At 38.9% G+C, this 12,353-nt stretch overlaps 1 protein-coding gene across 1 annotated transcript in view; it reads left to right on the top strand.

Annotated features, from left to right (window-relative positions):
* Positions 1-12,353, top strand: part of apaf1 (apoptotic peptidase activating factor 1) — an 83,254-nt gene that overhangs the window by 38,990 nt on the left and 31,911 nt on the right. Inside the window, exons 23-26 of the mRNA XM_059326408.1 lie at positions 3,367-3,498; positions 4,288-4,413; positions 7,549-7,674; positions 11,217-11,363. Coding sequence (XP_059182391.1) covers positions 3,367-3,498; positions 4,288-4,413; positions 7,549-7,674; positions 11,217-11,363 — 531 coding nt within the window. The remainder of the gene's footprint in view (positions 1-3,366; positions 3,499-4,287; positions 4,414-7,548; positions 7,675-11,216; positions 11,364-12,353) is intronic.

The following is a 12,353-nucleotide window of genomic DNA, read 5'->3' as shown; positions in this document are numbered from 1 at the left end:
TGTGGTCAATTTGTGCCTTTTTTGGTCATTTTGTGTCTTTTTTTGGTCATTTTGTGTCTTTTTTGGTCATTTTGTTTCTTTTTTGGGTGATCTGTGAGATTGTGTTCAGTGAGTGGGGGTCGCGGACAACATGCATGTTAAATATGGGGTCGCGACTCAAAAAGGTTGAGAACTACTGGTATAGACGACACGATACGGAGGAGAGGATTCAACTTTTACACTTTGGAGGGTGGTTTCAGGTTTTTGCGTCTTTAAGCCCCAAAAACGCCGTCACCGTCTAAACGAAAGGCACTTCCCATAAAATATTTTGTCGTTTTTCCTTGGTGCTCTCACCATATTTTCTTGCCTAATTCATGGCGTGATCTTTCACCTCCTCCCCCAACCGGCTTCCATTTTTCTTCTCTGCTATCGATTCTTCTTCTCCCCATTCCTCACCTTGAGTAAAACTGCCTACTCTGCTGAATTACTCATCCTCAGGTCTCCGTGGTGCGTTCACTGTCCCCCCACCAGCTCCTCTGTCTGCTCCTTCACCTCTCCATTCTTCATCCCCCTCTTTTGTCTCCTCTTCTTCCTTCCTCCCTCTCTTTGCCTTCGGCTACGCCGCTCTCGATAGCTCTTTATCTCCCTCCCGCTCTTCTGTTGACTGTGTGTGTGTGTGTGTGTGTGTGTGTGTGTTCTTGTTCTTCCCACATAGTGAGGACCAGGACACGTTTTTAACCAACAGAGTGAGGACATTTTTGCAAAGTGAGGACATTTCGGCCGGTCCTCACTTCTTTAAAGGCTTTTTTTTTTAGATTTCAGACTTTGTTTTAAGGGTTAAAGGTTACATGATAATGATAATTAACTGAAACTGTATTGTGTGGTTACAAAACTAACTAAAATTATAGTGAAAATGTCCTTCGTTTTCGTCTTTGTCAACTTTTTTCATACATAATGAAGATGGATCAGACAAAGGAAATAAAGGCAAAATTTACTGTGGCCTCTTTTAATCTCCCACCCAACAAATACCCCATTACAAAAAACTAAAACTCTAAAACTAAAGCATTTGAAAAAAATAAATACAAAACTAAAACTAGCAAACTCACTCTAAAAACTAATTAAAACTAACTGAATTTGTTTTTTTGTTTTTACTTCTCTGTTCACCTGTCGGTTTTGTATAGCTGATTTGCATCATTTGTGAAGTTTTACCATAATTGCTTTTCTTTGTGTCAGAATGTCTGTTTATTTTTCTTATTGTCATTAACGCTAATATATTTGGGACATTCTAATCATGTTTATTTTTATTATTATTATTTCTTATTGATTTTATGGTGTGCGCACAATACATTTGAGTTTCTGGATGTGTTTGAGTTCATGGATGTTCTTGTGCTGTATGTATTATAAAACCCAATAAAAAATATTCCCATAAAAAAAACTTACTGAATTTAAAAACAAAAATTCACAACAAAATGAAACTAAAACTAATGAAAAATCCAAAACTATTATAACCTTGCAAGGGAATTCACGATTACAATAAGGGTCCTCACAAAGATAGAAGTACAAGTGTGTGTGTGTGTGTGTGTGTGTGTGTGTGTGTGTGTGTGTGTGTGTGGTGTTGTACTTCCTACATAGTGAGGACCGGAACATGTTTTTAACCAACAAAATGAAACTAAAACTAATGATAAATCCCAAACTATTATAACCTTGCAAGGGAATTCACGATTACAATAAGGGTCCTCACAAAGATACAAGGTACAAGAATGTGTGTGTGTGTGTGTGTGTGTGTGTGTGTGTATTTCAGGCCGTTACGCTCTGTCAACCCCCAGCGTTCATGCTCTGTTGCTCATTTCCCCTTTCCTCTCCTCCCTTCTCATCTCCTCCTCCTCCTCCTCCTCCTTCTTCTTCATCTTTTCTTTTTGCTGACAGACCCGTCCACTGCAGCACTTCCTCCCCCCCCTCCCCCCCTCAAAAAAAAACGCAGCACCTTGTTCCGTATTCATGCGGCTGCTGCCGACGCCATCACTATTCTCGGACCGTCCGCCGTTTATTCAGAAGCGATTCAGATTCCTGCTGTTTGACATGTGCTGGCTTGGAAAACGTAAAGGTGTATTTAGATGTTAATGCAGACGCAGGGGGAATGTAAAGAGACGTAATAACACTGATGTTAGCTGCTGATGGAGTCTTACCTTTGGGCCAATGACAGATTTTATTCAGAGGGAGAAAACGTTAAAACATTGCATACAGATAGATGTGATTGATGGTTCTGCCCCGTCTCTGAGCTCAGTTTAACTTCTGTTTTCTGCTCGTTTACCTGCCTGTCATAAAACAAGCCTCTCTGCAGACAGATGTGCAGGTCCAGAGTTTAACTCCACTGATGCATTAGTAAACACGGAGCACACTGAACCAGAGATGAGATCAGCAAGATGGGAAACATTAAGGCCAGACACTAAAAAACACCACATGAAAAAACTGTTTTTTTTAAATTTAGTGGTCAATTTTCGAGGTTTTTGGTTATTTTTCTCACATAACATGTCTTCTTTCAGAATAGTGGAAAGAAAACATCCAAAACAAAAAATTCTGAATTCTCAGTTTGATCCATTTATGGCAGGCATGTCCAAACTGTTCCACAAAGGGCCGTGTGGCTGCAGGTTTTCGTTTCAACCAAGCAAAAGCACACAGTTTGACCAATCAACTGTCTGAAGACTGAGATCAGTTGCTTAACTGAGTCAAGTCTGGTGTGCTGCTGCTTGGTTGGAACGAAAACCTGCAGCCACACGGCCCTTTGTGGAATAGTTTGGACATGCCTGATTTATGGCTATAGATTCCTCCTAAATTCACTAAAAGTTATTAGTTTTATTGCAGCATGCAGTACTGCTAGCGTAGTCTAAACCTCGTCATCACAGGCATCGTTACACTGCAAAAAAAGAAAAGATGGGTGAACTCAAAATTTCAAGGGAACAAACAATTTAACTAAATATTTTAAGTTTTGTTTTTGCTCAACTATATGTCAGCTAATGTTGTGACCACAATTTTGAGTTAGCATTGATACGCTAATGGCTACTCTTGTAGCTGTAGCAAGCAGCGCCGCTAGCATCCGTTAGCCGCTAGCATCCGTTAGTCGCTAGCATTTCCAAGTTTTACCAACTTAAATCACTCATGATGAATGGGCAGATTTTTTTTGCAGCCAAACTTAGCACCCCCTGCTGGAATTTTCGGTGGATTGCAGGCTTAAGACACTTCCTGGTTGGCCTCCATGCTCAGACACGGAGGTTGCCGCCGGGTTTCACCTTATCAGAACAAATCTAAAACATGCGTCAAAGTCTGTAGATAAGCATCAGTGGCTAAAAGAAGTCTTGCCCGTGTATGTCCCTCTGTCGCCCCCTGCAGGTGTGGAGGTGGCAGTCTGGGGAGTGTAAAGTTCTGCAGGGTCACAAGGAACAGGTCCGATCCTTCTCCCTGCTCTCCACCTCACCAGCCGACAACAGACTTCTATCCTGGTCCTTTGATGGCACCGTCAAGGTGAAGCTCTCACACACACACACACACACACACACACACACACACACACACACACACAATACAGTTAACCTCCTGAGACCCAAGCTTTAGTTTGGTTAGTATTGTTAGTTTCTCCTAGATATTTAGGATTAGTAGGACATGATAAGTACAAAAACTAAGCATTATTAAAAACAAAGTATTATTAAAAACTAAGAGTTACTTTACTGTAGAACACAATTAATTCACCAGTGTGTAAATCTGTTTATTTCCATACATTTACAGCCTCTCTTTGAAAGAACGATAGCAAAATCTATTCGTTGTCAAATGAGAACTTCCTTATTAGCAGTCGCAGCTTGTTGCTATTGCTAAAAATAGTCAAATTTGTATGTAAACATTATTAAGCACAAATAAACAAGTTTTAGCCATAAAATCTGATCAGGTTTGGTACCTGGTCCACTTTTTTCTGGGCATAAGCTGTTGATTGACTTTACCAAGATGCTGCCATCTGATTTTTTCACGTATTGATGTATTTTCTAGCAGAATGAAGTATAAAGGTCCAGCAAACCTAAAATGTAATGTCCACATATGAGGACGCAGGTTCTCAGGAGGTTAATTTAAGCCTGAAATCCCATATAGAATAATAATAATAATAATAGAATTATAATAATTTATTGTAAATATTGCTTTCCTTTTCTTGTTATCTTTCTTTCTGATGCTTGCTTTGGCAATATATACATTGTTACGTCATGCCAATAAAGCCAATTGAATTGAATTGAATGAACCCCCCTCTCTCTCCTGTTCACTGTTCAGATGTGGGACACAGGAAGTGGGGAGAAGCTGCAGGACGTGGAGGCTCATCGGGGAGCCATCCTGTCCTGCCACGTCTCGCCAGACGGGAGCCTCTTCGCCACCACCTCTGCTGACAAGACCGCTAAGGTTCAACACTTACACACACACACACACACACACACACACTCACGGGATGAGACATATCTGTTTGTGCTGCCAGTAACAACGTGACCTATTACACATCACCGTCTCCCTGCCGTCCTCCATCTGAAGACATTACTTACAGCTCATGCACACAGACGTGTTGCTGCCGGTGATATCTGAGGCTGTTTCTGCAGCCAGAGACCGTAGAGATGAGCGTGCAGCAGATGGCCGCGGGTCGGCCCGTCCTCCGACGCCCACGCTCGTTCGGTGATCATTTAGTCTGACTGCCGCTCACGGACCTGCCGACCCGCCAGCCTGGCCGCCCTGCAACAGACCCACCTCCATGTCTGGATGCAGGTTTTGCCAGGTTACCAGCACTGCTGCGCTTGACTTTGGCCTGACTTTGACTCACTCAGTGGGCTGGAGTCGTGTTTTTTTAACCTTTCCCCAAGCAGCTCTTAAATCACTGCTTTCCCTACTCATCATCACAGAAAAGTAACTCCATACATGCTGAACTGGATGGAGACTGAACTCCATGTCCTTCATTTCCTTGGATCATGAAAACAGCTGTGGTTCAGGGTTATATAGGAATAAAGCAACTTTTTTCTCCCAGATTCACCACTTTAAATCTCTTAAATCTGCACTTTTTTTTCTCGTAGATTTGCCACTTTTTAATCTCGTCAATTTTTTTCTCAAAATATTATTTATGTATGTATTTACTTCAGGTAATATTTAGAGAAAAAAGTTGCCAATTTACTAGATTAAAGTGGCAAATCTACAAGAAAAAAAGTTGCATATTTACTAGATTAAAGTGGCAAATCTGTGCGAAAAAAGTTACAGATTTACGAGAAAAAAGTGGGAAAAAAGCAATTTTTTTCTCCCAGATTCACCACTTTAAATCTCATAAATCTGCACATTTTTTTCTCGTAGATTTGCCACTTTAATCTCGTAAACTTTTTTCTCAAGATATTATTTTGCCAAGATCATCTGCGGTCCGGCAGGTCTCTTAGGGTTAAAAAATGACAACCAAACACAAAAATATACACATTTTGACTTGGTTATTCCAAACAATCTGCATGAAATAGATAAATTGACCTCATCACATTGCAACAGAACTGAGGGAGACTAATTCTTACTTATACTTCTATATACAAAATACTATTCTAAACCAGTTTGAAGAAAACTAAGCTAACTGTTTGTGTAACACAGGGAAGCTAAATGGGACAGAGGGTGATCTGATGTAGATAAAGTGTCATTCTAAAAACAAACACCACAGTGTTTACCTGGGAAAAACAGGCCACAATAACAATAAGTTTTATTTCCAGTCATCTCCCATTAACAGGTCTTTTCAGGACAAATAACTGTGTGAAATGTGGAGCTATTGTTGTTGCAGAATGATGAAGCTGTTAATGAGAGCTCTCTGCCGTTTTCTTTCTCTCACTTTGTTTTTGGATTTCCCTTCTTTACTTTCTGTCTCTCATTCATTGTTCTCTTTATAGCCCTCCCTTCTTTCTCTTCCTTTCTCTCTCTCTCTCTCTCTCTGTGTTCCTTCCTTACCCCGGTCACATCCTGTGCTGCTGCACAGAAAATAACACGGCTCATAATTAGACACTTCATTTGGCAGCCGGCTAACTACGTCTGCACACAGAGTCCCATTCATCTATCTGAAGGTCAGCAGAAACAGGGAAGGAATAGAAGAAAAGGGGGTGACAGAGAGAGAGAAGAGGTGGAGGAAAAAGAATGAACCGAACAGCAAACCTCCATCTTTTTATGCTGCTCAACAAAGACGCTAACGGCTGAGGCTTTGGGTTTGACCTCCACATAGACGGAGACCAGGGACTTTATGTTTGTGTGTGTTTTCAGCTACTCGGTCTGGAGAGCAAGGACTATGTGACAACACACACACACACACACACACACACACACACACACACACACACACCTCAATTATCATCTTTGCCAAATCCATAAAACACACATCCTCTCTCACTAGCATCCATTGACAGCAGCCAGGTTGGCTGCAGACCCAGTGGCTGTTCTCTACAGTAAGTGTCGACCAAATCCAAATTCCCGTGTGAAACTGGCTGGCAGCGGCTCTACAGCAACGGCTAAAACAGGAGCTGAGAGAGTTTCTGTTTCTAATGTTTCTAATGCTGGACATTCAGGAACAAAAGTCGTCATCCGTGGTTGAATATTGGACAGAAAAGTATGAATCTAATCCCGAACCACAGCTGCTTTCATGATCCAAGGACATGAAGGACATGGAGAGTTCAGTCTCCGTCCAGAAATAAAATAAAAACTAGAGTTTAAAAAAACGATAACTAACTGAAACTGTATTGCGTGGTTACAAAACTAACTAAAATTATAGTGAAAATGTCCTTAGTTTTTGTTTTTGTCAACTTTTTTCATTCATAATTCAGTGTTTCTATTTGAACATGCAACACATGGTGAATATGTTTACTGCAGGACTGCAGATGATCTTGGCTTTAATTACTCATTAAGAGGCAGCTGCAGGCTCCGTTTTAAACTTTTTAACCCTTTATCAGGCAAAGAACTATATTTGGTAACTTCAGGTAATATTTAGAGGAAAAAAGTTGCAAATTTACTAGATTAAAAGTGGCAAATCTGCGCGAAAAAAGTTGCAGATTTACGAGAAAAAAGTGGGAAAAAAGCAACTGTAACCCAGCAGTATGTAATATCCTCCAATATTCTCTAGGGTTGAAATTTGGAATTTGCAAGTATTTCAATGAGTGTCCTATTAAGGGTTAAAGTGGTGGATCTGGGAGAAAAAAGTTGCTTTTTTCCCACTTTTTTCTCGTAAATCTGCAACTTTTTTCGCACAGATTTGCCACTTTAATCTAGTAAATTTGCAACTTTTTTCTCGAATTACCTGAAGTTACCAAATATAGTTCTTTGCCTGATAAAGTGTTAAGAGTGAGAAATGGTTATCTGAATGAAAACAGGTTCAAAGGGTACCAACAAATCTCCCCTATTCTATCATGATCTATTACAATATTTCTGCATATAGGGGTCTGTGAACATTTGAATAGGCGCCTTAAAGACAATGTTTATTACAGATTAACAATGTGACCCAGTGCTGAGCTGCATCTCCAACTAATCTCCATCTTCCTGCTCTAGTTGTGGCACTGTGAGTCCTGGCAGCTGGTCCTGACGCTGAGCGGCCACCAGGACTGTGTACGAAGCTGCAGGTTCTCCTGGGACGGCCGGCGCCTCGCCACCGGAGACGACAACGGAGAGATTCGGGTTAGTGTGCAAAACTTTCAGCTTTTTATTCCTTTTTTTTCCACGTACAGGTGTTTACATTAGGGGTGCACTGATCGATCGATGCCGATTTCCTTAATTTTGCGGGATCGGCGATCGGCCGATTCTTTTACGTCAAACCGATCTTATCTACCTCGATAATAACCTCCCACCGGCGAAGCAGTGCTCCCAACTTTGTTGCTAAATTTAGCAACTTTTCAGAACCCCTTAGCAACTATTATTCAAGAAAGCGACTGGAGACAAATCCAGCGACTCGCTGGCTATTTTCTATAAATAGATGATTATTACAGCAATTATTTGTAATTACGCAATTTGTAATTGCTCTTTGAATTTTTATTTTTTGGTTATGTGAAACACCTAAGTGGCATACAACCAAGCCATATACAAACCGAGACTAACAACAACAACAACAAAAAAAACCATGGGACCATAGGACAAACATCAACATTGATCACAAACAAACTAAAATTCTATAAATAACTTGTCAGGAGTAATATTAACCCTTAATAGGACACTCATTGACACAATAGCGACACTCAAAAAAGTCGCAAAAGTTGCTTTTCCCTACTTTTTTCTCGTAAATCTGCGACTTTTTTTCGCAGATTTGCCACTTTATACCTCTTAAATCTGTGACTTTTTTTCTTGTAGAATCGCCACTTTAATCTAGAAAATTTGCAACTTTTTCCTCAAAATATTAAATATCGAAATATTATATTATTATCATACTGATCTTTACTGATTTGCTGATTATTTGCTGAAATCCATGTGATTCTATGACCAAACAGAGAGACACGGGGACCCCGTTAGATATCCACTGAAGTTACCAAATATAGTTCTTCACCCGATAAATAAAGGGTTAATGCAAAAAGGTGTAGTGGATTAAATGGAAATGTGAAGTTTTTAGAGTTCTGAGGAGAAGGAGGTACTTATGAGAAGAGTAGGGGTGTTGATGGAGGTAATTAGGAGGAGAGACTTCCTGCTGCGCCTCCTGCCTGAAGAAGCTCTCAGAGTGTGTCCACACACTAAATGATATGATGTTGCTTGTATGAAACCATCTAATTTGCCATGCAACATACAAAACGCAATTATAGCAGTCAACATTTATGCCAGAGATCAGCCCATAATTACACCTCATCACTCATTTAGATAAAGTGCTTACTAATACATGGTGATTGCTGCAGCACACGGAGCAGGGAGGAGATGAAAGGAAGGAGGCGGGGCTTGTTTTCAGACGGAGGAGCAGGAGGAAGTTGGCATGAAGGGAGCAGGAAGGGGAGGAGATGTCTGACAGTGGGAGGTGAAGGAGAGGCCGCCGGCTGCCAGATTAGATCCCCGAGGCTTTAGAATCTGCAAACACAAACACACAAAGTAGATGAAAAGTTGTGAGGTATCCATGTCTTCTGGGACTGTCCGGTTATATTATATTATTATATTCCTACTGGAGAAAATTAATTCAATAGTAGGCTTTGAGATTAACCCTCTATGGTACGGTGTTGCCCCATTTTTGGCCTGTCAAATTTCTACAATGCATGTTTTTGAGTGATGCAATACTTTAAAAAAGAGAGAAGAGTATATATATATATATATATATATATATATATATATATATATATATATATATATATATATATATTTACACTACTGGTCAAGTTTTAGAACACATCAACTTTTCCAGAATTGAAAATGATGATGAAAATGATGCAGTTTAATGTCTCAGTTTACTCTGAAATTAATGCACATTTGCAACATTTAAAATTCTTTATTGAGCATGATAGTGTTTTGAAAGTAAAAAAAAGATTCAAAATCACATTTTATGTTGGACTAAAGGACTAAAAAAAAACACAAAATGACCAAAAAAAGACACAAAATGACCAAAAGAAGACACAAAATGACAAAAAAAAGACACTAAATGACAAAAAAAAGACACTAAATGACTAAAAAAAGACACAAAATGACCAAAAAGACACAAAATGACTAAAAAAAGACACAAAATGACCAAAAAAAGACACAAAATGACTTACAAAGACATGAAAAGACTTAAAAAATGGACAAAATAGCCCAAGACTCCATAGAGTTAAGTTGTTAACCCATTTCTTGTTCCCTGAAAAAGGCCTACTTGTATAATTCTGAAATGTACATTATTTTTCAGTTTTGGTTAAGCTTACCTTTTTTTATTTACCTCTGGCAGTTCACCACTTACCTTTGGACCCTTTCAAGCTGTTCATTTGACTTGAACTGCTTGAATTTCAATAAAAAACTGGAAAAATTGGGGTGTTCTAAAACTTTTGACCGGTAGTGTAAGTATTTATATTTTTTCCATCTGTGTCTTTTCTTTCTTGTTCTTTTTCTTTATTTCTATATAATGTAAAATGATAAGGTAGAGAGGAAGAGGCTGCAGGCATCAAGGGGTTAATGCCCTCTGGTGGCCTCGGAGCTGAACTGCTCCATTATCCAGCAACGGACGGATCCATCAGATCCAATTACATAAACCACGCTGAAATCTCACCCCTGTTTCTATGGAAACAAATGTGAGTCATTCGGCACAAAAGCATGCCAAGTGTTAAATATAGCCGTACGTGTGATGTGTCATTGTCAAACGGACATGGCATGTGAACAGTTGCATAACAGCTGCAATAGACATGATGGAGTCAGAAACCATGTTTCACTATTTACCTTATGGACAGATTCTCCTCGTTGTTCTTTTTATTGAGCTGGAAGCTTCATCTTGACCTTTTTAGAAACAGAAAAACATGTTCTGACCTTCATAAACAGATGGCATTCAGGTGTTATCACGTGATGAAGCACATCTGATGCCAGGAGCTTTCACTGAACACACACAGAGGTTATAATAATATAATATAATATAATCTTCAGCTTCATATACCACCAGCTGCTTTCACATGATAGAAATGTCTTACTTCAGTCATGTGATAACAGCTAATCCATCTCAATAGTGGGTCCAAAGCAGATTTATATGCATGCTGCTAAACCTAAAAAAAGATTGGATTTTAATGCTTGAAAAGTGCTTGGATTTTGAAGAAAGAAATTGAAACTGCATAACATTTTAATTATATTACTTTCATAATAAAACACTGTCTGACTGAATAACTAAATTTTTAGATAAAGAAATAAAAAAAAAAGAAATAAAATAAGGCATAATTGAATTAAAACCTCTGACATTGTAAAAATCATTTAATCATTGATGTTCATACTACTAAAGTACATGCAACACCTTCTTTAACCTACAATCATGGAAATAAAAATATTAGACCATTGTTTTCTTTAATCTAATGCCTGGTACAACTGAAGTATTTAAATATCTGTTTGGACAAATATAATGAAAAGAACAAAAATAACTCATAAGAGTTTAATTTAAGAGCTGATATCTAGACATTTAACATGGTTTTCTTGATAATAACCAAAAGTATTATCAATAAAACCATGGGAAATGTCTAGATATCAGCTCTAGATGTCTTGCTGACATTATGTCTGTTTGTTTATAAAGTCCGTTGTCTGTCCATCAGCTGTGGAGCGTGGAGGACGGCTCTCTGCTGAAGATTTGTTCCCGGGACGGTAAAGACGCCTTGGACTCGCTCCACGGAGGCTGGGTCACCGACCTGCACTTCTCCCCAGACGACTCTCTGCTGGTCTCCACTGGAGGATACATCAAGGTATTTAACACGTGCTACACATTCAGAACAGAGGCTTTGTTTTGGTGGGGTCCTCCTCAAAGAACATGTTGTTTTTGTACTGTTTTCATCAGAGTTATGAAACAGGAAGCTAAACTCATTTCACCAAAAATCTCCTCCAATGATCAGGCTGTTTGAAGTACTTGGCAGGATTTTAATGAAGAAAAGGTAAAACTGAAAATAAACAAATAATACCGACAATATTGATCATTTGCATGAGTCAAATATACCTTAAACAGGGTTCGTACGGTCATGAAAAACCTGGAAAAGTTATGGAAATTGAAAATGCAATTTCTAGGTCCTTGAAAAGTTATTGAAAAATAAAATCCTTCGTAAGGTTTTGGAAAAGTCATTGAAATATTGCTGGATAATATTTAGAATGTGTAAAATAGGCCTTCCAAATTCTTATGCAATAGTATTTCTTAAGCAGGTGTCAAGTAACCTGGAACATGTTTCAAACACTGCACGTGACTTGGCTGGAGCGCAAATAAAATTTCAGTCAGAAGATTTTTTTTTTACTTCAATCCATGTAAATATGTGTTAAGAAGAATTCAAGTTGCAATTAAACCGACTACAGTGGTCCAACTGAAATGCATTCATTTTTTGGTCTAGAAAATTCATTGAACGGTTATGGAAAACCATTGCTAAAAAAGTGTATGAACCCTGCCTAAAACATGTTAAATCCTCCTAAACAAATATACAAATACAAATAAACATACTCACTGGCAATGCCACAAGAATAAAGAAGGATGAGGATTGTTGCTCTAGTGGATAACAGATTTTTGACTATAACAACTTGACACACAGCTGCATATCAAATTAATCTTCATATCCCCAGCTTTCACTTCTATGTGACATTTATTGTTGACCTGCTATCTCCCCCTAAAAATCCACTGCCCACAACCCCCAATGTCAATAAAACAGGGACAAATAATACGGGGTTAAAGGTCATGAAGTTACTTTTGATGCTCT

Source organism: Centropristis striata, chromosome 22, assembly GCF_030273125.1.
Source record: "Centropristis striata isolate RG_2023a ecotype Rhode Island chromosome 22, C.striata_1.0, whole genome shotgun sequence".
Taxonomy (NCBI): Eukaryota; Metazoa; Chordata; class Actinopteri; order Perciformes; family Serranidae; genus Centropristis; species Centropristis striata.
This window is presented reverse-complemented; position numbering and strand designations above follow the sequence as displayed.